The sequence below is a fragment of the Coregonus clupeaformis genome, chromosome 2 (assembly GCF_020615455.1).
Source record: "Coregonus clupeaformis isolate EN_2021a chromosome 2, ASM2061545v1, whole genome shotgun sequence".
Taxonomy (NCBI): Eukaryota; Metazoa; Chordata; class Actinopteri; order Salmoniformes; family Salmonidae; genus Coregonus; species Coregonus clupeaformis.
This window is the reverse complement of record NC_059193.1, coordinates 9720117-9744177: the sequence shown is the minus strand read 5'-3', so window position 1 is coordinate 9744177 and position 24061 is coordinate 9720117. Positions and strand designations below refer to the sequence as shown.

General features: G+C 42.1%; 1 protein-coding gene across 2 annotated transcripts; it reads left to right on the top strand.

Moving 5' to 3' along the window:
* Positions 1 to 231: 231 nt before the first annotated feature.
* On the top strand, positions 232 to 22099 carry slc7a2 (solute carrier family 7 member 2). 2 transcript variants are annotated; one of them, XM_041904093.2, is made up of 12 exons: positions 232 to 488; positions 2240 to 2623; positions 2764 to 2919; positions 4936 to 5101; positions 7375 to 7511; positions 7690 to 7912; positions 11818 to 11957; positions 15577 to 15679; positions 20821 to 21032; positions 21215 to 21381; positions 21568 to 21676; positions 21829 to 22099. In XM_041904093.2, the coding sequence occupies exons 2-12, from the start codon at positions 2254 to 2256 to the stop codon at positions 21945 to 21947; spliced, it is 1902 nt and encodes a 633-aa protein (XP_041760027.1). In that variant the 5' UTR covers positions 232 to 488; positions 2240 to 2253; the 3' UTR covers positions 21948 to 22099. The 2 variants fall into 2 exon arrangements, with proteins under 2 accessions (XP_041760027.1, XP_041760028.1); XM_041904094.2 differs by lacking the exon at positions 11818 to 11957 and adding an exon at positions 12279 to 12415 and having other exon boundaries at positions 235 to 488.
* Positions 22100 to 24061: the final 1962 nt, after the last annotated feature.

The window sequence follows — 24061 nt, the reverse complement described above, 5'->3', positions numbered from 1 at the left end:
ATTGTGGTGCATTATTGCCTCCCTCTGAACACAATCGTGGACCAGATACCCTCTCCCGCCCTCCCTCATTACCTATTATCCACCCATTCCTCCTCCCCTGTTCCCTCCCTCCTCAGGGGGGCGTCACCGTACCGTAGTGGTGATGGTTCAGTAGCTCGGGCCAGGGGCATGGCAGGGGCAGAGCTTATGAAGAAAGATATTTTGGGGAGGAGTAAAAAATAGCCTGGCACTCTACGCTGGTTTACATGTCAGAGAACTTGAGCTGTAGGGAGTGACAGACAGAGGTAGTGAACTTTACATAGAGCCTGATCCATGTCTGTAGTCCATGCGCTCCCTGTGTGGCATGCTTCCCTGTGACTTCCTGTAGGAGAGGAATCTAGGGAAGTTATCCGTCCGGTCCGCGTGAGGTGCACAGGACCTTTGAGTGACTCCATATATAACAAAGTTGAAACTTGAATACCATACATTCGTCTTTGTCTTCCTGACAGGTAGGTGTTGCGTTATGAGGAGTCTGCATATACTTGTAGACATAATATGCATTCTATCTATCTATAAATCCATCTATTGATTTGAATTGTCGACTTCGGGGCCCACTTGATATTATATGTGTATGAGTTGTAATGTTAGCTCGTAGTTGTAATAACTGCTTAAAAAGTTGTAATAACTGCTGAAAAAGTTGTAATAACTGCTTAAAAAGTTGTAATAACTGTTTAAAAAGTTGTAATAACTGCTGAAAAAGTTGTAATAACTGCTGAAAATTTTTAATAACTGTTTACAATGTCAGCTTTTATAATGGTAGTACTTAAAGTGTTACATGGCAGCCTCTATCAAAGGGACGTGGTGGGGCATTATGAGGACCTTCCCACTGTTTAGTGCAACTCAACTGTATTCTGAATTGGCCATAATAGAGGTCAGATTGGTATGTTAATGTGCTGTCAGATGGAGCATGGCATTTCTCTTAGATGAAAAGGGACGCACTTTAATGGGCAACCATGCACAGTGAGATGGTAGTCAGTGTTAATTAAAAACACAGTGAGATGGTAGTCAGTGTTAATTAAAAACACAGTGAGATGGTAGTCAGTGTTCATTAAAAACACAGTGAGATGGTAGTCAGTGTTCATTAAAAACACAGTTAGATGGTAGTCAGTGTTAATTAAAAACACAGTGAGATGGTAGTCAGTGTTAATTAAAAACACAGATGCTAAATGTGCTGGTTGAAAATAAGAAGATTTAACTTCAATCACATGCTGAAACTATTCATTAGAGAGCAGCGGGTACAAACAGTTCTTTACTCCAACTCATAGACCTAGACTACATCAAATGAAAAACCTGGATATAAATATGTTTGTTGAAAGATTTTGTTGGGAGGCTCCTCAACAATCAAAGTAATACAAAGAGACAGTGTTGCATTAAAACTCAGCGAGGCTATACGTTTGAACTTCCACATTTTCTCTTTATAGATGTACGGTACAGCAATTAGTAACCAGAGCCAAAGTAATGGCCCTATTATATCATATGAGTACATTCAGGCCCCCTGTTCAGCCGTTTGAGTCTTTAGGTTTGTGTCCCAAATGGCACACTATTCCCTTAATAGTGCACTACCTTTGATGGGCCTTGGTCAAAAGTAGTGCACTATAAAGGGAATAGGGTGCCATTTCTGACCCCAGTATAGGTCTGCATGCACCGTACCCCCGGACAAAGGGTTATAATGAGGTTACAATGAGGATCTGCGATAGTGACAGCAAAGTGTTGGCCAATACTTTCATCTTCTGACACACATATGTCATGGTTAATCAATGGTTTGCTCTTAACGGCTTTCAGCTGTCAAAATCTGGCCTTGGTTTTTATTTCCCAGGTTATGTAATTGCAGCTTGAGGCGTTTTTATAGGATTCATGAGGGGACTTTTTAGAAAGGGCTGCTCAAACTCAGAGGAAGCCCCGTGCCAAAACAAACTGGCATGCTGAAAGACTTCAGGCTTCACAATGGATTTTCCTCCTGAATGCAAAAACGAGCCCCTATCCAAATATATACAGCAAGAACATCAATAGTAACCATGGTGTGAACTCAACTGGCTTGATTCCCCTCCCTTGAATTGTAGCTTTAATACTATAATAAAGAAAAAGCATTTATTCAGCTTTTGTCTGTGTTCTGTGTCGAACCATATACTGTGTGCCGCACTATACACACACACACACACACACTAAACCATGTTCTCTCCCCACGACCCCCCCCCCCCAGTCCTTGTTGGCAGGATGATGGGTCATGTGTTGTCGTTCGGCCGCTCCCTGGTGAGGAGGAAGGTAGTGGACCTCAACAGTCTGGAGGACTCCAAGCTGTGCCGTTGCCTGGGTACTGTGGACCTCATTGCCCTGGGCGTAGGCAGCACCCTGGGGGCTGGGGTCTATGTCCTGGCTGGAGAGGTGGCCAAGGGAAACTCAGGCCCCAGCATCGTGGTCTCCTTCCTCATCGCTGCCCTGGCCTCTGTCATGGCTGGCCTCTGCTACGCTGAGTTTGGAGCCCGTGTGCCCAAGACTGGCTCTGCCTACCTGTACAGCTATGTAACTGTTGGAGAGCTGTGGGCCTTCATCACTGGCTGGAACCTCATCCTCTCCTATGTGATAGGTGAGTTTGTTATAGTGGTCTAAATATACTATACTGCCCACATGAACTTTTCTTTTGAAGTAACAGATACTATGCTGAGTTTGACAATGCTAATGAAACATAAAGGTAGAACAATTCTACTCAATATTCCCCTTTCACAGGCACCTCCAGTGTGGCCAGGGCTTGGAGTGGGACGTTTGATGAGCTGATTGGAGGACACATTGAGACGTTCTGCAAGACCTACTTCAGTATGAACTCTCCAGGCCTGGCTCAGTACCCAGACTTCTTTGCAGTCTGTCTCATTCTACTTCTGTCAGGTAAAGTACTGTAGCAACTGTGGCTAACTGAGCTCCTGTTTAGAACTCTACTTCTTTCAGGTAAAGTACTGTAGCAACTGTGGCTAACTGAGCTCCTGTTTAGAACTCTACTTCTGTCAGGTAAAGTACTGTAGCAACTGTGGCTAACTGAGCTCCTGTTTAGAACTCTACTTCTTTCTGGTAAAGTACTGTAGCAACTGTGGCTAACTGAGCTCCTGTTTAGAACTCTACTTCTGTCAGGTAAAGTACTGTAGCAACTGTGGCTAACTGAGCTCCTGTTTAGAACTCTACTTCTTTCAGGTAAAGTACTGTAGCAACTGTGGCTAACTGAGCTCCTGTTTAGAACTCTACTTCTTTCAGGTAAAGTACTGTAGCAACTGTGGCTAACTGAGCTCCTGTTTAGAACTCTACTTCTTTCAGGTAAAGTACTGTAGCAACTGTGGCTAACTGAGCTCCTGTTTAGAACTCTACTTCTGTCAGGTAAAGTACTGTAGCAACTGTGGCTAACTGAGCTCCTGTTTAGAACTCTACTTCTGTCAGGTAAAGTACTGTAGCAACTGTGGCTAACGGAGCTCCTGTTTAGAACTCTACTTCTGCATCCCAAATGGCACCCTATTCTCTTTGTAATGCACTAATTTAGGGCCATAGGGCCCTGATCAAAAGTAGTGCACTATATAGGGATTATGGTGTCATTTGGGACGTAAACTACATCTCATCCCCTGACTGTCTGAAGTTTATATCAACAGAAATTGGAATGGGTATCTTTTCCATATCAATGGGCACTCGTCTTAGCAGCAATATTTTGTTCCACATCTTCAATGTAATAAGGAATGGCAAAACGTTGTTTTATGAGTGGTAGTACTGACATGGTGGAGAGGCCCTCTTTCCCTGAACGTCTACCTTGTGTCAGAGCTACCCAGGCAGAGGTGCTCCTCTCTGTTCAGGACAACTGACAAGCCCTCTGTAGCTACCGTTACACATTACACACTACACAGGAGCTTGACATGGCTAGAGAGTTCACCACTTTCAGAGGGACACGGTGTGTCGATGTCAACAAGACTTTTCTGTGAAACAATCAGAAACTGTTAAATGTCATCATGTGTTTTCACTGCTGCTGAGCCAAAAACTCTCAAATGCAGTGATTGGATTACTCCAATGTTCCGGAGGCAAACCTCCATAGCGATGCAATGTTTGCTGTTCTAAAGGTCTTAGATACTGGGAGTAGCGGTGTTAGTTACCTAGAGTTAGAATATGATAATAATAGACCTTTCTGTTTGGATCACCTGCCAAAATGACAAGAAATGTTTCAAAACACCAGAGACTTAATTAAAGTATGTGTTATGTAATGTATGTGTTATGTAACACTAAATACATAATCTCAGATCATAGTTGCAGGTATTAAACAAGATGTAAGATACATATTTCACCTTTACTCAATGCATGTGCTGGAGGTGTGTAACATTCTTCACATATCATGGACACTCTAATGTCTCAAGCCCAGGGTTGGGTAGGTTACTTTCTAAATGCAATCCGTTACAGTTACATGTCTAAAATTGTAATCAGTAACTTAATTTTTGGATTACCCAAACTCAGTAACGTAATCTGATTACTTTCAGTTACTTTTGTATGACTTTCCCCTTAAGAGGCATTAGAAGAAGACAAAACGGATCCATCAAACACATTTGGTGTATCATCATAGTGGTCTCTGAATTGTAGTCAAACTTAAACTTAAACTTGTTATTGTATTTTTTTTCGCAAACATCCTTTCCGAATTTAAAAGTAATCAAAGAAGTAATCATCTAGTTTTTCAAAAGTATGTGTGATCAGATTACAATATTCTAGCTGGTAACGTAACGGATTACAGTTACAGTTTTTTTGGGTAATCAGATTACATGTAATCATTTACTCCCCCAACCCTGCACATGACACTGTGTATGTGTTCAGTAAGTTGAGTCGCTGATGTGGAGAATGTTGGACTCTATATTCTATATTCTTCTTCTTTATTTTCTCCCTCAGGCCTCCTGTCGTTTGGGGTGAAGGAGTCAGCCTGGGTGAACAAGGTCTTCACTGCTGTCAACGTGCTGGTGCTCCTGTTTGTCATCGTCTCTGGCTTCGTGAAGGGAGACCCACTCAACTGGAAAATCTCTGAAGAAACTCTCATCAATGTCACCATTGTCAAACGGTAAGGATTGGAGGTGACCTGACTATTGTGAGGACACTAAGTGTTTCACAAGATTCCTGATGGATGTGGTTTGTGTGGTGCAGCGGTTAGTGCCGCGGACCCTGGCACAGAGTCAGCATAGGTTCATGGGTCCAACCCATACTCTTATGACTCAAAATCTCCTCTTCACTGTCCTGTCTCAATAAATACATGATGTGTCTTCAGAAGGTATTCACACCCCTTGACTTTTCCACATTTTGTTGTGTTACAAAGTGGGATTAAAATGAATTTAATTGTAATTTTTTGTCAACGATCTACAAAGAATACTCTGTAATGTCAGAATGGAAGACAAAACTCTAACATTTGTAATAAATGTAGGAAAAATAAAACACTAATATATCTTGATTACATAAGTATTCAACACCCTGAGTCAAAACATGTTAGAATCACCTTTGGCAGTTATTACAGCTGTGAGTCTCTAGATCTTTCCACACCTGGATTGTGCAACATTTGCCCATTATTATTTTCCAAAATTCTTCAAGCTCTGTCAAATTTGTTGTTGATCATTGCTAGACAACCATTTTCAGGTTTTGCCATAGATTTTCAAACAGATTTAAGTCAAAACTGTAACTCGGCCATTCAGGAACATTCACTGTCTTCTTGGTAAGCAACTCCAATGTAGATTTGGCCTTGTGTTTTAGGTTATTGTCCTGCTGAAAGGTGAATTAATCTCCCAGTGTCTGGTGGAAAGTAGACTTAATCAGGTTTTCGTCTAGGATTTTGCCTGTGCTTAGCTCCATTTCATTTCTTTTTTTATCTTTAAAAACTCCCCAGTCCTTAACGATTACCCATAACATGACGCAGCCACCACTATGCTTGAAAATATGGAGAGTGGTACTCAGTAATGTGACGTTTTGGATTTGCCCCAAACATAACACTTCATATTCAGGACAAAATGTTAATTGCTTTGCCATATTTTTTCAGTCTTAATTATTTTTATATTTTTATATTTAACCCTTATTTTACCAGGTAAGTTGACTGAGAAAACATTCTCATTTACAGCAATGACCTGGGGAATAGTTACAGGGGAGATAATTGAGGCAATTAGAAGCTGGGGATGATTAGGTGGCCATGATGGTATGAGGGCCAGATTGGGAATTTAGCCAGGACAGGGTTAACAGCCCTACTCTTACAATAAGTGCCATGCGATCTTTAGTGATCAGAGTCAGGACACCTGTTTAACGTCCCATCCGAAAGACGGCATCTTACACAGGGTAATGTCCCCAATCACTGCCCTGGGGCATTATGATATTTGTTTTTAGACCGGCCCTCCAACACCACTTCCAGCAGCATCTGGTCTACCATCCAGGGACAGACCAGGACCAACCCTGCTTAGCTTCAGAGGCAAGCCAGCAGTGGGATACAGGACTTTAGTGCCTTGTTGCAAACAGGATGCATGTTTTGGAATATTTTTATTCTGTACAGGCTTCCTTCTTTTCACTCTGTCAATTAAGTTAGTATTGTGGAGTAACTACAATGTTGTTGAATCATCCTCAGTTGTCTCCTATCACAGCCATTAAACTGCAACTGTTTTAAAGTCACTATTGGCCTCATGGTGAAATCCCTGAGCGGTTTCCGTCCTCTCTGGCAACTGAGTTAGGAAGGACTCCTTTATCTTTGTAGTGACTGGGTGTATTGATACACCATCCTAAGTGTAATTAATAACTTCACCATTCTCAAGGGGACATTCAATGTCTTATTTTCTAAAATGTTTACCCATCTTCCAATAGGTGCCCTTTCCCTGGTCTTTGTGGTTGAATCTGTGTTTGAAATTCACTGCTTGACTGAGGGACGGACCTTACAGATAATTGGATGTGTGGGGTACAGAGATGAGGTAGTCATTCAAAAATCACGTTAAACACTATTATCACACACAGAATATGCAACGTATTATGTGACTTATTAAGCACATTTTTACTCCTGAACTTATTTAGGCTTGCCATAACAAAGGGGTTCAATACTTATTGACAAGACATTTCAGTTTTTCATTTTGAAATAATCCATTTTAAGTTCTGGCTGTAACACAACACAAATGTGGAAAAAGTCAAGAGGTGTGAATACTTTCTGAAGGCACTGTATGTTTACAAAAATAAAATAATTATGCATGATAATAATCTATACTTGTATATGCTCACAATCAATCACCATATGTCCCACTACTAATAATATGAACACTGAAATGAGGCAGTTACGTTTCCGTATGCCCCTCTGTTTACGTACTGTATGTATTCCAGGAACCTGTCTGTGACTGCTAATGTGACCAGTGATTATGGTGCAGGGGGGTTCATGCCCTTTGGCTTCAGTGGGACCCTGGCTGGAGCTGCCACCTGCTTCTATGCCTTTGTCGGATTTGACTGCATCGCAACAACAGGTGTGTCTTTTAAGACAATACCCATCATCAATGTAGATCATTCCCTCTCAAAACATGCACTATCATGGATCAACGAGGTACATTGCTGCAGAGTCAAATAATCACAGAGGTCAACCTAAACCACTTGGGGATCTGAATCTGAATTTGATCTGTATCTGTGTGTGTGTGTATACACCAGGTGAGGAGGTAAGGAACCCTCAGAAGGCCATTCCCATCGGCATTGTGGTGTCCCTGACGGTGTGCTTCCTGGCATACTTCGGTGTGTCTGCTGCCCTCACCCTCATGATGCCCTACTACCTACTGGATGAAAAGAGCCCCTTGCCCATGGCCTTTGAGTACGTGGGCTGGGGCCCGGCTAAATATCTGGTGGCTGTGGGGTCACTGTGTGCCCTGTCAACCAGGTAATGGACATTTCCTATACATGCTTGAATGTGATGCTATTCACAGGATGCTTACCGTGTAGCTTTCCGTTAGGTCAAATGTGATGAGACTCAATAAAGACATAGTAATATATAAAATAACAGGTTTTTAATTGTTTTAGAGTTCAAACAGATCTATAACATTGAGCATTATTATCAAGGCAACTAGCCTTTCCAGCCCAAAATAATGTGAAATCTACAATGACTGTCTATGTGTTGGACTGATTCTCATTGTTAATTGTCCTACCTGCCAAGCTGCAGTCCTATTGCTTTGAGAGAACTGCCTGTCTTGATGTGCTATATCTCTGGGTTGATGATAGGCCGTTTGACTTGGCACTGTTTCAATACAACAGTCTAAGCATGTTCTGTTTCTGGCTTTCTTATCCTTTGGTTCACTGAGTTCCTTCCTTGGTCCTGGGCTTCCCACTATAGAGCCTCATACTGTAACTCATATATCACATCAATCTCTGACAACTCTACTTAAATCATTATTGCGCAATACATTGCATTCGGAAAGTGTTCAGACCACTTCCCTTTTTCCACATTTTGTTACGTTACAGCCTTATTCTAAAATTGATTAAATATCTATTTTTTCCTCATCAATCTACACACAATACCCCATAATGACAAAGTGAAAACAGGTTTTTTGAATCTTACACATTTACATAAGTATTCAAACCCTTTGCTACGAGACTCGAAATTGAGCTCAGGTGCATCCTGTTTCCATTGATCATCCTTGAGATGTTTCTACAACTTTGATTGGAGTCCACCTGTGATAAATTCAATTGATTGGATATGGAATTTGGAAAGGCACACACCTGTCTATATAAGGTCCCACAGTTGACAGTGCATGTCAGAGCAAAAACCAAGCCATGAGGTCGAAGGAATTGTCCGTAGAGCTCCGAGACAGGATTGTGTCGAGGCACAGATCTGGGGAAGGGTACCAAACAATTTCTGCAGCATTGAAGGTCCCCAAGAACACAGTGGCCTCCATCATTCTTAAATGGTAGAAGTTTTGAACCACCAAGACTCATCCTAGAGCTGGCCGCCCAGCCAAACTGAACAATCGGGGATGAAGGGCCTTGGTCAGGGAGGTGACCAAGAACCCGATGGTCACTCTGACAGAGTTTTTTATTTTTATTTGTAATACATTTGCTAACATTTCTAAAAACCTGTTTTTGCTTTGTCATCTTTTATATATTTTTCCTTTATTTAACTAGGCAAGTCAGTTAAGAACAAATTCTTATTTACAATGACGGCCTACACCGGCCAAACCCGGACGACGCTGGGCCAATTGTGCGCCGCCCTATTGGACTCCCAATCACGGCCGGTTGTGATACAGCCTGGAATCGAACCAGGGTGTCTGTAGTGACGCCTCAAGCACTGAGATGCAGTGCCTTAGACCGCTGCGCCACTTGGGAGTCATTATGGGGTATTGTGTGTAGATTGATGGGGGAAAAAACTATTTCATCCATTTTAGAATATGGCTGTAACGTAACAAAATGTGGAAAAAGTCAAGGGGTCCGAATACTTTACGAATACACTGTATATACCTTATTAAGTCAAGGTGGATCATAAAGCAGGTGTCCCCAACTAGATTCCCCTGTGGGCCGATTTTTTTCTTCAGTGGATGGTCGGGGGCCAGAAATAGTTATAAATAATTTGTACACAAAAATTGACCACAAATATCCAAACAGATATAGTATTTGACAAAAACGGAATAATTTCAAACCTTGATTACATTGGGATACAATCACATACAGTGGGGAAAAAAAGTATTTAGTCAGCCACCAATTGTGCAAGTTCTCCCACTTAAAAAGATGAGAGAGGCCTGTAATTTTCATCATAGGTACACGTCAACTATGACAGACAAATTGAGAAAAAAAAATCCAGAAAATCTCATTGTAGGATTTGTAATGAATATATTTGCAAATTATGGTGGAAAATAAGTATTTGGTCAATAACAAAAGTTTCTCAATACTTTGTTATATACCCTTTGTTGGCAATGACACAGGTCAAACGTTTTCTGTAAGTCTTCACAAGGTGTTCACACACTGTTGCTGGTATTTTGGCCCATTCCTCCATGCAGATTTCCTCTAGAGCAGTGATGTTTTGGGGCTGTCGCTGGGCAACACAGACTTTCAACTCCCTCCAAAGATTTTCTATGGGGTTGAGATCTGGAGACTGGCTAGGCCACTCCAGGACCTTGAAATGCTTCTTACGAAGCCACTCCTTCGTTGCCCGGGCGGTGTGTTTGGGATCATTGTCATGCTGAAAGACGCAGCCACGTTTCATCTTCAATGCCCTTGCTGATGGAAGGAGGTTTTCATTCAAAATCTCATGATACATGGCCCCACTCATTCTTTCCTTTACACGGATCAGTCGTCCTGGTCCCTTTGCAGAAAAACAGCCCCAAAGCATGATGTTTCCACCCCCATGCTTCACAGTAGGTATGGTGTTCTTTGGATGCAACTCAGCATTCTTTGTCCTCCAAACACGACAAGTTGAGTTTTTACCAAAAAGTTATATTTTGGTTTCATCTGACCATATGACATTCTCCCAATCCTCTTCTGGATCATCCAAATGCACTCTAGCAAACTTCAGACGGGCCTGGACATGTACTGGCTTAAGCAGGGGGACACGTCTCGCACTGCAGGATTTGAGTCCCTGGCGGCGTAGTGTGTTACTGATGGTAGGCTTTGTTACTTTGGTCCCAGCTCACTGCAGGTCATTCACTAGGTCCCCCCATGTGGTTCTGGGATTTTTGCTCACCGTTCTTGTGATCAATTTGATCCCACGGGGTGAGATCTTGCGTGGAGCCCCAGATCGAGGGAAATTATCAGTGGTCTTGTATGTCTTCCATTTCCTAATAATTGCTCCCACAGTTGATTTCTTCAAACCAAGCTGCTTACCTATTGCATATTCAGTCTTCCCAGCCTGGTGCAGGTCTACAATTTTGTTTCTGGTGTCCTTTGACAGCTCTTTGGTCTTGGCCATAGTGGAGTTTGGAGTGTGACTGTTTGAGGTTGTGGACAGGTGTCTTTTATACTGCTAACAAGTTCAAACAGGTGCCATTAATACAGGTAACGAGTGGAGGACAGAGGAGCCTCTTAAAGAAGAAGTTACAGGTCTGTGAGAGCCAGAAATCTTGCTTGTTTGTAGGTGACCAAATACTTATTTTCCACCATAATTTGCAAATAAATTCATAAAAAATCCTACAATGTGATTTTCTGGATTTTTTCCCCTCAATTTGTCTGTCATAGTTGGCATGTACCTATGATGAAAATTACAGGCCTCTCTCATCTTTTTAAGTGGGAGAACTTGCACAATTGGTGGCTGACTAAATACTTTTTTCCCCCACTGTATGCCTCTCTATTTATGCGTGGGAATAATTGGGAACAGATTTTCTAAATATGCATTTTTTGCTGATTTAATAATAAATAAAAGAACCCGCCGGCTGCCTATTGGGGAATCCTGATATACTGTACATATTGGTATTAAGCCCATTAATACATCAATAACTCTCCTCTCCTCTGGGTCTTCTGGGTCCTCTGGGTCTTCTGGGTCCTCTGGGTCTTCTGGGTCCTCTGGGTCTTCCCTCAGGCCTTTTAAAGTCTGCAAAATAACACCTGAGCAATGTCCTATTTGCAATAACCTTCAGAGAGGTTCAGGAAAGGTGATATAGTGGAGATGCTGTCAGCGACCGTTGGACGAATGGGGCCATAAGACAAGAAAGACACTCTCTGTTATTATGCTCTTTAGCTTTGCTGAAGTGACTTTCGTGTGTGTATTGTGGGTGTGTGTGTGTATTGTGTAAGTGTTGGTGTGTGTTGGGGGCTCCTGACTAACGTGTTGGTCCTTGTGCATGTCTCTGCTGTTCCATGCAGTCTGCTGGGTTCCATTTTCCCTATGCCACGTGTAATCTATGCTATGGCAGAGGATGGGGTGCTTTTCAAAGCCTTAGCCCGAATCAATCCTAAGACGAAGACCCCGCTTATTGCCACAATGAGCTCCGGTGTAGTTGCAGGTGAGAGCTGGGGAAAGTGCTTTGACATCACTGCTGCTGAAACTGTATCCACCAATCAACTGTGAAAGGAAATTATGCAGATAAAATCTCCCAAAAAGAGAGTAACAAGTCCGGTGACTGTGGAAATTCACCAAAATGTCCCCCCAACCCATGTTTTGATTAATTATGATTGGTCAAAACATTTGTAGAAGCTTCAGTCCTATTTGGTCAGAGTTTTGCGGGCTTGGTACAGACGTACACTTTATTATTTCACAGTTGTGCAGGTGTCCATTCCTTTTCAGAGTGCCTTGTGTTTGAACCCTGACCCCTTTCTCTCCCTAGCCTGTTGGGCTCCATGTTCCCTCTGCCCCGCATTCTCTTTGCCATGGCACGAGATGGCTTACTGTTCAAATTTCTTTCCCAAGTGAGTAAGCGCCAGTCGCCTGTGACTGCCACCATGGCGGCGGGCACTACCGCGGGTAAGCTCCTGAGGAGGCCTGGTGTGGCATCTCGTCTGGTGTGGTTACGTTGTGTCATCGTTGGGTCAACATTGTGCATCTGATTCTGCACTGGTGATGACTGCATGCCAATGATGTGCTGCTGGTGGTGGAAGCATGATGGAAAAATCCCTTTCACATCAATCAAACTCTCTGGATGGACATGCCCCATCCATTCAGTTAGGCATAGTAGTAGGCCTAATTATCAGTAGAGCAGGGGTACACAGCTCCAGTCCTCAAGGCTTTTGAATCCCTCTGTTGTTCCTAACTGATCAATTAATTTATCAGAGAAGCCACACAGCTGGTTACCCAGCCAGGCCTATCAATCTCTGATCAGAAGACAGACAAAAGCCAGCGTAAACTCCCTCAACCCTAGAGGACCAGAGTAGAGTTGTAGCCCTGCAGTCAGCAGACCTATAGAGGACCAGAGTAGTGTTGTAGCCCTGCAGTCAGTAGACCTATAGAGGACCAGAGTAGTGTTGTAGCCCTGCAGTCAGTAGACCTATAGAGGACCAGAGTAGTGTTGTAGCCCTGCAGTCAGCAGACCTATAGAGGACCAGAGTAGTGTTGTAGCCTTGCAGTCAGCAGACCTATAGAGGACCAGAGTAGTGTTGTAGCCCTGCAGTCAGTAGACCTATAGAGGACCAGAGTAGTGTTGTAGCCCTGCAGTCAGTAGACCTATAGAGGACCAGAGTAGTGTTGTAGCCCTGCAGTCAGTAGACCTATAGAGGACCAGAGTAGTGTTGTAGCCCTGCAGTCAGTAGACCTATAGAGGACCAGAGTAGTGCTGTAGCCCTGCAGTCAGTAGACCTATAGAGGACCAGAGTAGTGTTGTAGCCCTGCAGTCAGCAGACCTATAGAGGACCAGAGTAGTGTTGTAGCCCTGCAGTCAGTAGACCTATAGAGGACCAGAGTAGTGTTGTAGCCCTGCAGTCAGCAGACCTATAGAGGACCAGAGTAGTGTTGTAGCCCTGCAGTCAGCAGACCTATAGAGGACCAGAGTAGTGTTGTAGCCCTGCAGTCAGTAGACCTATAGAGGACCAGAGTAGTGTTGTAGCCCTGCAGTCAGTAGACCTATAGAGGACCAGAGTAGTGTTGTAGCCCTGCAGTTTTCAGACCTATAGAGGACCAGAGTAGTGTTGTAGCCCTGCAGTCAGCAGACCTATAGAGGACCAGAGTAGTGTTGTAGCCCTGCAGTCAGTAGACCTATAGAGGACCAGAGTAGTGTTGTAGCCCTGCAGTCAGCAGACCTATAGAGGACCAGAGTAGTGCTGTAGCCCTGCAGTCAGTAGACCCACTTAATAGTTGAAAGCTCCTCCAGGTTCAGCATAGTCCATGGGTGTATGTCTCTGCTCTGCTCACTGAGACTAGGGCTAAGGTTATAAGGTTATAAGGTTATAAGACTATAAGGTTATAAGGTTATAAGGTTATAAGGTTATAAGGTTATAAGGTTATAAGGTTATAAGACTAGGGTTATAAGGTTATAAGACTATAAGGTTATACGTTTATAAGGTTATAAGGTTATAAGACTAGGGTTATAAGGTTATAAGACTATAAGGTTATAATTATAAGGCTATAAGGCTATAAGGTTATAAGGTCATAAGGCTATAAGGTTATAAGGTTATAAGGTTATAAGGCTATAAGGTTATAAGGTTATAAGGTCATAAGGCTATAAGGTTATAAGGTTATAAGGTTATAAGGCTATAAGGTTATAAGGTTATAAGACTAGGGTTATAAGGTTATAAGACTATAAGGTTATAAGGTTATAAGGCTATAAGGCTATAAGGTTATAAGGTCATAAGGCTATAAGGTTATAAGGTTATAAGGTTATAAGGCTATAAGGTTATAAGGTTATAAGGTCATAAGGCTATAAGGTTATAAGGTTATAAGGTTATAAGGCTATAAGGTTATAAGGTTATAAGACTAGGGTTATAAGGTTATAAGACTATAAGGTTATAAGGTTATAAGGCTATAAGGTTATAAGGTTATAAGGCTATAAGGTTATAAGGTTATAAGGCTAGGGTTATAAGGTTATAAGGCTATAAGGTTATAAGGTTATAAGGCTATAAGGTTATAAGGTTATAAGGTTATAAGGTATAAGGTTATAATGCTATAAGGTTATAAGGTTATAAGGCTATAGGGTTATAAGACTAGGGTTATAAGGTTATAAAGCTATAAGGTTACCAGGCTATAAGGTTAAGGGCATATAGGGCTGTCTGTAGGGTTTCTCCCAGTGAGATGGCTGACTGCAGCATGCAGGGTCGAGGGACTTTGATGCCAGCGGGTGTTTTTTCTATATTTATTATGTAACCTTTATTCATCCAGGAAGTTCCATTGAGGTCAAAATACCTATTTTACCTGGGGTGCTAAGGACGTGTTAAGGTGGGAGTGGGGCTTGGGACGGGCACAGAGAGCAGCTGGTACCAGTGGGTAGACCCAGTAGAGTACACACTGCCTGGTAGAGGGATGGTAGGGGTCGGGGTTTGTTGTGAGCAGCGCCTCCTGACATACCGCTGGTCTATGTTTGAACCATGCAGAGGTGATCAGTCCCTTACTGTGGTCAGGTGCTGAGATACAAGAGAGGGAGCTGAGCCAACTCCCCAGACTATCTCACACCAAAGAACATAGATCTGGAGCTGATTACAGAGGCAGTATCCCGAATGGCACCCTATTCCCTATATAGTGCACTTCTCTTGACCAGAGCCCTATGTGTAGTAGAGCCCTAGTAGTGCACTATAAAGGGAATAGGTTGCCATTTGGGATGCAGACTGAGTTTTCATTTGAACCCTGAGAAAGTTTTTGGTTGAAGGCACCTGTATCTTATACCCTAAACACCAGTGTCTGTGACTGTCTGTAATAGCAATCATGGACTGTATGATGCATCACCCAAACACTTTCTACTAACTGTTGGTTGGGACAATAGACTAGAAACCTGCTTTATTAATGACTGTGTAATTCTCTGTAATATGCTGCATAAGGACGTAATGAGTGGGGTTGTGGTTGTGTCGTATTTTGGTTCATTGAACTCTTAAATGTTATCCGTGTAATCATTATTAGTCATGAATAAGTATGAACAATGAACATACAGAGATGGTTTTGAAAGTTTGTATCTGACTTGTGTCTGTCTCGTCCCCTTCCCTCAGCGATCATGGCTTTCCTGTTTGACCTGAAAGCCTTAGTAGACATGATGTCCATTGGAACCCTCCTGGCCTACTCCCTCGTTGCTGCTTGTGTACTCATTCTCAGGTGAGTGATAGATGGGATACATCCACAGGGCTCTTGCAGCTATTAACCTAACTATTATGTTTCATTTCTATCTAATTATAAACGTATGTTCTCCAGTGGTTTAGTTGGTGGGAGCATGGTGCTGGCAACACCAACTTTGTGGGTGTGATTCCTACAAAGGCCAAATATACTAAATAGGTCATTCTTGAATTGCGTTGGCATTTGCATCCCTCAGCTTTGCAACCATGAAAAACCCTTTAAAATTACAAATAGTTGCACATTATACATGTTTTTGTCTATACTGAACTGTTTATTAATGATAAAACACAATGTCATTTAAAACTTTACCTTAATGCATCGTTTAAAGTACTAAGAGCAAGCAAATTGGCTTGTCCCAGTAGTAATGAGTGTTTTGGGGATTTAAAGATGTATATCTAACATTTTGAATGCTAGAAAGTAAACAAAAGTATGTATGATATTGCATAGATCAATAAGAACAAAGGCTATTCAAATATATATATATATATTACTTTTTTTACAAATATAATGTGTCTCTTAGTTTAATGTCATTGGTGTTACCGCCTTAAAAATCACTCATAACAAAGATATAAACAGACCTTGAGCATTCTCTCCAGGGGCAAATTGTTATCAGTGGAAGGGTCTATATTAAATAAAATTATTAGCCAATCAAACAGTTTTAGTATGTCATACATTTTAGGATTCCATTGATAATTTGGTGTGTCTAAATAAAAAGTGTCATTGGTGTTACTCAATTTAAATGAAGGAAAATCACATTGTGAGCAACATGCTTAATCATATCACTTTAGTAAATTATTTTAAAGGGTTAATTACCTTAGATTTTAGCAAAAATCCTCAATTACCTAAAATGTGTCATTGGTGTTACCATCATTGGTGTTACTACTCCTACTGGTGGCACCATGTTATCATAACGGTACAAATTATTTAAAGTCATTACACTGCCATATTAGTGGATTTAGAATGGGAAGATGTACCCAAATACTGTAAATTTAAATAAATAAACATCTAGAATAATGAACTTGTTTTTTTTTCTCAAAATGCCATGCCCAAATCCCATCGCAATTCAAGAACGGCTTGAATATATGTGGTAACTGTAAGTCACTTCAGATAAAAAATGGGAAAATAAAGCAAATATCATTACCCTGTTAGAGTAATATGCAGCTTGTGTTATTGAATCAGAGCTATGATGTAATCGGTCTGAATGCTTCCTTTGTGTGGAAGTAGTGAAATTACTTCTTGAGTTCACGCTGATGTTTACTCAACCTTTCGTTGCATGCGACTCGAGATTCAAGAAACACACCATCCTGTTTAGAGTTGTAGGCTATGAAGTTCAGAGGAATGTCTTCCAGGGAAATAACCCTTTGACTCCAAACAGAAACAGAACAGCGTGTTTCTTGGTCAACATAGCCTAAATTCCTTTCGGAAGTATTTTGGAAAAACATCAAAATTATGACTGAGACAGATTAATCTTGTAGGTTTAGAAAGTTTGAGTAAATATCAGCATGTACTCAGGAAGCCATGTACCCAAGTATCACACAGTGTCAGTGTCACATGTTGACTCTAGGGGCCCACCGTGCAACACAGGGAGGGGAGAACAAAACAATGCCCACCTGTATGATCAAAACAATGCCCACCTGTATGATCAAAACAATGCCCACCTGTATGATCAAAACAATGCCCACCTGTATGATCAAAACAATGCCCACCTGAATGAACAAAACAATGCCCACCTGAATGAACAAAACAATGCCCACCTGAATGAACAAAACAATGCCCACCTGTATGATCTAAACAATGCCCACCTGTATGATCAAAACAATGCCCACCTGTATGATCAAAACAATGCCCACCTGTATGATCAAAACAATGCCCACCTGTATGATCAAAACAATGCCCACCTGAATGAACAAAACAATGCCCACCTGAATGAACAAAACAATGCCCACCTGAATGAACAAAACAATGCCCACCTGAATGAACAAAACAATGCCCACCTGTATGATCAAAACAATGCCCACCTGTATGATCAAAACAATGCCCACCTGTATGATCAAAACAATGCCCACCTGTATGATCAAAACAATGCCCACCTGAATGAACAAAACAATGCCCACCTGAATGAACAAAACAATGCCCACCTGTATGATCTAAACAATGCCCACCTGTATGATCAAAACAATGCCCACCTGTATGATCTAAACAATGCCCACCTGTATGATCAAAACAATGCCTACCTGTATGATTAAAACAATGCCCACCTGTATGATTAAAACAATGCCCACCTGTATGATTAAAACAATGCCCACCTGTATGATCTAAACAATGCCCACCTGTATGATTAAAACAATGCCCACCTGTATGATTAAAACAATGCCCACCTGTATGATCTAAACAATGCCCACCTGTATGATCAAAACAATGCCCACCTGTATGATTAAAACAATGCCTACCTGTATGATTAAAACAATGCCCACCTGTATGATTAAAACAATGCCCACCTGTATGATTAAAACAATGCCCACCTGTATGATCTAAACAATGCCCACCTGTATGATCAAAACAATGCCCACCTGTATGATTAAAACAATGCCTACCTGTATGATTAAAACAATGCCCACCTGTATGATTAAAACAATGCCCACCTGTATGATTAAAACAATGTGTTTCACTGCTATACCACCAATCCAGTCTGTTCTAGTTTTTCTAGTTTTACTTCACCTAACGTAACCCAGAATAATACTTAAATAACTCATGGTCTTATTTTGTTTAACTGGAGAGAAAAGAAACATGTGGTGATATGCTGTTTCACAACTGAAAGGAACATTAGTGGTTTGACATGGTATTTGGTGGGTTTGCTATTAAGAGACATGTTTTCAGGGGAGCAGTCTGGCTGGTTTACTTGGTTGTCAGACTGCTCCCCTGATATGTTCTACTGAAAGGGTGTTGTCGCTTAAAAACCTCTTAAATGTAACTAAATGTAATCTAAAATGTAATCTATGTAATCCCCAAAAGTAATTATTTATCATGAGGGGGCCATAAACAATAACTAGTAATGATGCATACTCCAAGAAAGGTTAAAATCTCAAGTACACAGTACAATATATGATAAAAATATGAAAATATGAAATATTATATATTGTATTCCCTATTCAACAAAACTGAATAGTATGTGGACACCACTTCAAATTAGTGGATTCTGCAATTTCAGCCACACCCGTTGCTGACAAGTGTATAAAATTTAGCACACCGCCATGCAATCTCCATAGACAAACGTTGGCAGTAGAATGGCCTTACAGAAGAGCTCAGTGACTTTCAACGTGGCACCACTTTCAATGTGGCACCTTTCCAACAAGTCATTTCGTCAAATTTCTGCCTTGCTAGAGCTACCCCGGTCAACTGTAAGTGCTGTTATTGTGAAGTGGAAACGTCTAGGAGCAACAATGGCTCAGCCGCTAAGTGGTAGGCCACAGAACAGGACCGCAGAGTGCTGAAGCGTGTAGTGCTTAAAGATTGTCTGTCCTCGGTTGCAACACACACTACCGAGTTCCAAACTGCCTCTGGAAGCAACTTCAGCACAAGAACTGTTCGTCGGGAGCTTCATGAAATGGGTTTCCATGGCCAAGCAGCCACACACAAGCCTAAGATCACCATGCGCAATGCCAAGCGTTGGCTGGAGTGGTGTAAAGCGCGCTGCCATTGGACTCTGGAGCAGTGGAAACGGGTTCTCTGAAGTGATGAATCACGCTTCATCATCTGGCAGTCCGATAGACGAATCTGGGTTTGGCGGATGCCAGGAGAACGCTACCTGCCCTAATGCATAGTGCCAACTGTAAAGTTTGGTGGAGGAGGAATAATGGTCTGGGGCTGTTTTTCATGGTTCGGGCTAGGCCCCTTAGTTCCGGTGAAGGGGAATCTTAACGCTACAGCATACACTGACATTCTAGACAATTCTGTGCTTCCAACTTTGTGGCAACAGTTTGGGGAAGGCCCTTTCCTGTTTCAGCATGACAATGCCACCGTGCACAAAGCGAGGTCCATACAGAAATGGTTTGTCGAGATCGGTGTAGAAGAACTTGACTGGCCTGCACAGAGCTCTGACCTCAACTCCATCGAACACCTTTGGGATGAACTGGAACGCTGACTGCGAGCCAGGCCTAATCGCCCAACATCAGTGCCCGACCTCACTAATGCTCATGGCTGAATGGAAGCAAGTCCCTGCAGCAATGTTCCAACATCTAGTGGAAAGCCTTCCCAGAAGAGTGGAGGCTGTTATAGCAGCAAAGGGGGGACCAACTCCATATTAATGCCCATGATTTTTGGAATGAGATGTTCGACGAGCAGGTGTCCACATACTTTTGGTGATGTAGTGTATTCATAACTAACCCAAGATAGTTCATCTGTGACGTTTACAGTGGGAGCAAATGAAGCATAGAGGACAGAACAAGCAAGGAGGTGGGCAGAGCCAAGCATGAGCTAGCGAGATCCTATTAGCGCGTTGTAGCATGTATTTGCATATTTCTGTTAGGGAAAGCCTCCACTGTGAAGTGTGCGTGGGCACAAACTCAACTCGACCTTGCACTCCTTCTAAACAACGCAATTTTTTAAAACTTTGGCAAAGCGTCAAATCTATAAAACTTAGTGTTCTGTGGTTGTAACAGATTGTAGTTTTGGGAACAGAAAAAATGTATTGATATCAGATGTTTCAACGATGAGAAAATTACCAGAATGTCGGGCCAGTTTCACCTGGTTCCATCCTATCCCTCTACTGGTGACTGGACTTCCTCTCACTACCATATTTGGTGGTGAGAGAATATTCTCAGCTTTATAGCCCCTGTGACGTGTCTGGGTTTCCCCTTCAGTCTGTGGACATACTCCTGTGCCAGTGAGAATCAGGGCTACCGCTCAATGCAAGACATTTCAATCTACGGTGTCCACAGATCAATTTCTAAGCAAAAATGTCAGTCGGAACCGGTACCAGAACCACACAGGTCCCCTAAACAGGGGACTTTACATCTAAGAGGTTTAATAGCAAACCCACCAAATACGATACCAAACCACTAATGTTCCAGTCTTTCGGTTGTGAAACTAAATAAGACAAAATAAGTGTCTGTCGTTTTTTTCAGGTACCAGCCGGATCTGCTCTATGGAAAGCCAGGGTGTAACAGGGAGAAGGATGGCCTGACATCACCGGAAGGGGAGTCAGAGCTGACGGAGTCTGAGTCCCACATCAACATGCTGAAGGGAGGAGGTTCCACCCTGCAGACAGTGCTCAAACCTCCACTGGTACCCACCGAACAGTCCTCCTCTGTGGTCAACATGGCGGTCTGCCTCTTAGGTTTGCATTGCATCACTGATTTACTCTCAAACTCCATGATGGCGATTTGAAATGTCCACAATGTTACAATGTTGTTTGTATCTGATGTTGTCTCACCAGCAGTGGACAACTCATTGCCTTAGATAATTATTTAAGGCAGACTAGTGTCTTTGTGGTGAAGTCTGTGTATTGTCTGTCCACAGTGTTGGTGGTGTGTGTGATCAGTGCTCTGACCACCTACCATGGATATGCAATAATTCGCATGGAGACCTGGATCCTGTGTTGTCTGGCCCTGTCCCTGGTGGTCTTCATTGGCTGTGTGGTTCTCATCTGTCAACAGCCTCAAACCAGCAGGAAGGTCTCCTTCATGGTACCTACACAGATGACCATATTTTTAGGCAGAATCAGCCTACTGCACCATGCATGACCCCTCAGTTTTCAAAAAATGATGTACAATGATTTCATACCATGTCAGTTTCAGGCTCTCAGGTTGCAGTTGTAGGATACAATAAAGTGTGTTAGTGATGGTTAGACTCTCTGTTGTCTGTTCCTACAGGTCCCACTCATCCCATTTCTCCCCATCCTGAGTATATTTGTCAATGTTTACCTCATGGTCCAGCTGAGTGGAGACACCTGGATACGCTTCTCCATATGGATGGCTGTGGGTAGGTGCCATCCAACATCTCTGAAGCCTCAAACACATTGAGGTGAATCTATTTAGATGTCCATCTGCTGGCTCGTCCCAGGCCTGCAGATGGTCAACCCTTTTGTAACCAGGCCTCCTCGGTCTCCTGTCTTCCTGTCTTCTTCCCTCCAGGTTTCCTAATCTACTTTGGCTACGGAATGTGGCACAGTGTGGAGCGCCAGCGCAGGCTCCAGGACTCCCTCAGCAGCAGCGCCAAGCAGGAGGAGAAGAAGAAGACCAGCCAGTGTTAAAGACAGACCAGGGATCCACACAGACTCTAGAAGGTCACCTGGTGACCCCTGCCCCAGCCAGGACACAGACATGCTATTCCTAGATACACTACAGATTTAGGATCTTAATTTGATCACTTTTGTTGCTGAGGATATTCCTGAACCGCAGGAAATGCAGATGAGCTTCTTGATTTACATAAATTCCCTGAAAACCCACAATAACACATGATTAATTTAACACTATTGCACTTTTCATGTAGCCTACTTTTGGCCAGCTAATAAACTAACCACCGATCAAGCAACATTAAGGACTAGACGTTCAAATCCTGTTGCTGCAGGATTATTTTGCTGTGGCAATACTGGTCAAATTAAGATCCTACATCTGTTTATACAGCTACATTCCATCTGTGCCTCGGTCACATGTCATTCTCCCAGTGGAGCTGCAGTATACTGTGTCAATGGTCATGTGACTTGGAGCAGTGCGGTGGGCTCATTATCGATGTCCGTCTCCATGATGATGTGACCAAGTAGGAAAGGCAGATTGGTCAGAAAGGTGTGGAGGTGTTTCCAACAGTCTACAAGAAGAGACAGAAGACAGGAAATGACAGGTTTTGCATTTCCTATTACAATTACAGTCATGGACTAACTGTGGAAAAGCTTTGTATTTGGTTTTGGCCTAACTTCCTATGGCCTTTTCTGTAAAGTCACTGTGTATCCTAATCAGCTTATACAGACTTTGCTGTTGGAATCTATTGTCTTAGTGTAGAAAGTAGAGTAGGTCACTATGTTAGTATTAGTACACTGTTAGAGAAGCACTTAGACCATTTTCTAAATGTGCTGAAAAAACAAACTCTATTCAGGGTTAATGACATGTACACTAAACCATTAATTAGCTTCTAAATAGTGGCCACATTCTGAATGTACATTCTGTACAAACGTAAACAGATATACTAACATGCACACACAATGTATTCATTTCATTCGTGGCATATATATGCACATGCATCATGTTATGTGTACATATCAATTTATTACAATTACAAATGTGATTTAACTGCTGGTGAATGGGTTATCTGACGTGTGTTTTCCATAATGGTACTAATTGTGCTCTATTTGACTTTTTGCGTTAATGTTCTTGCGACAGGTGTTGTTGGTGTTCTAATGGAACACAAGTTGAACTAGTCTTTATAAATGTTCTACTCTGATTACTTGGATGTGTTGCCGTCTCAATCGTGTTTACAATCAAGTGTCGTGAAGATTGTATGAAATCGAAATGCAGTGAATAAGAGAATTGCTTGTTCAGTATTTGATATCACATTCCGTACAAAGACCGTTTTTGCATTGCTGTATTTCTTTGTGCAAGTATTACATATCCTCTTAAGTCCTTTGGGAGATTTTTAGTCTGTTATTGCTAGACAGTGGACTGGACTGTCTTGAAATTTGTAATTTCTTGACCAAATATGCTCTACAGGCCACCTTGTGTCTCCCTTCTCATTTGAAGATGTGTCCCTGCACTGTTTTCTGAATAGTTTCTTAGCATCAAATACAAGATGTACCGTACATGTTTTGCAGGATAATATCCCAGGGAAAGTGACAGTTAATGACAATATTCAACAAATTCAAGATAAACTGGTCTTTCAACGTTTAAATGTTCCATGCTTTTTTTACATTAATATTCTAAAGTCGGAGCTTGATCAGTATTTAAAGGTTACTTCTCCTCTCCTCCTCTCGTTTTGTGTCCAAAAGGTTTATTATGTCTACTTTGTAACTCTACCTTGGTTACACAACCAATTTCTGGGGTTTGATATGGATGAGCAGTGAGAGAGATATTGCTTTTTAACATTCTTCTCTTGGAGAAGCAGAGGCCAAAATCATGTAACTTTTCCCAAATTCCCAGGTTTTCCAGAAATGCCTGTTGGAAGATTCCTGGAATCAGGGGGGAATAAGCAGGAAATCCGGAACCCTGCAACTAGGACTTCTGGAATACCTAAGAGTTTTGGGAAAGTTATCAGATTTTTACAACCCTAGTTAGGGAAGTATTTTAGGGTGTTCAGTTGCAGTTCATCCACTGATGGAGCTCTTAGACCTGTGTTATGATGATGATCTCAGAGTTCCACCTCATCCTCCTGTATTGA

What these genes read in the sequence shown, in the direction of transcription:
- slc7a2 (XM_041904093.2), top strand. Translation starts at nt 2,254, where the DNA reads ATGATGGGTCATGTGTTGTCGTTCGGCCGCTCCCTGGTGAGGAGGAAG. An exon ending in TCTCATTCTACTTCTGTCAG is followed by an intron (nt 2,920 to 4,935) that starts GTAAAGTACTGT and finishes TTTCTCCCTCAG; the next exon opens with GCCTCCTGTCGTTTGGGGTG. An exon ending in GCTTGTGTACTCATTCTCAG is followed by an intron (nt 15,680 to 20,820) that starts GTGAGTGATAGA and finishes CGTTTTTTTCAG; the next exon opens with GTACCAGCCGGATCTGCTCT.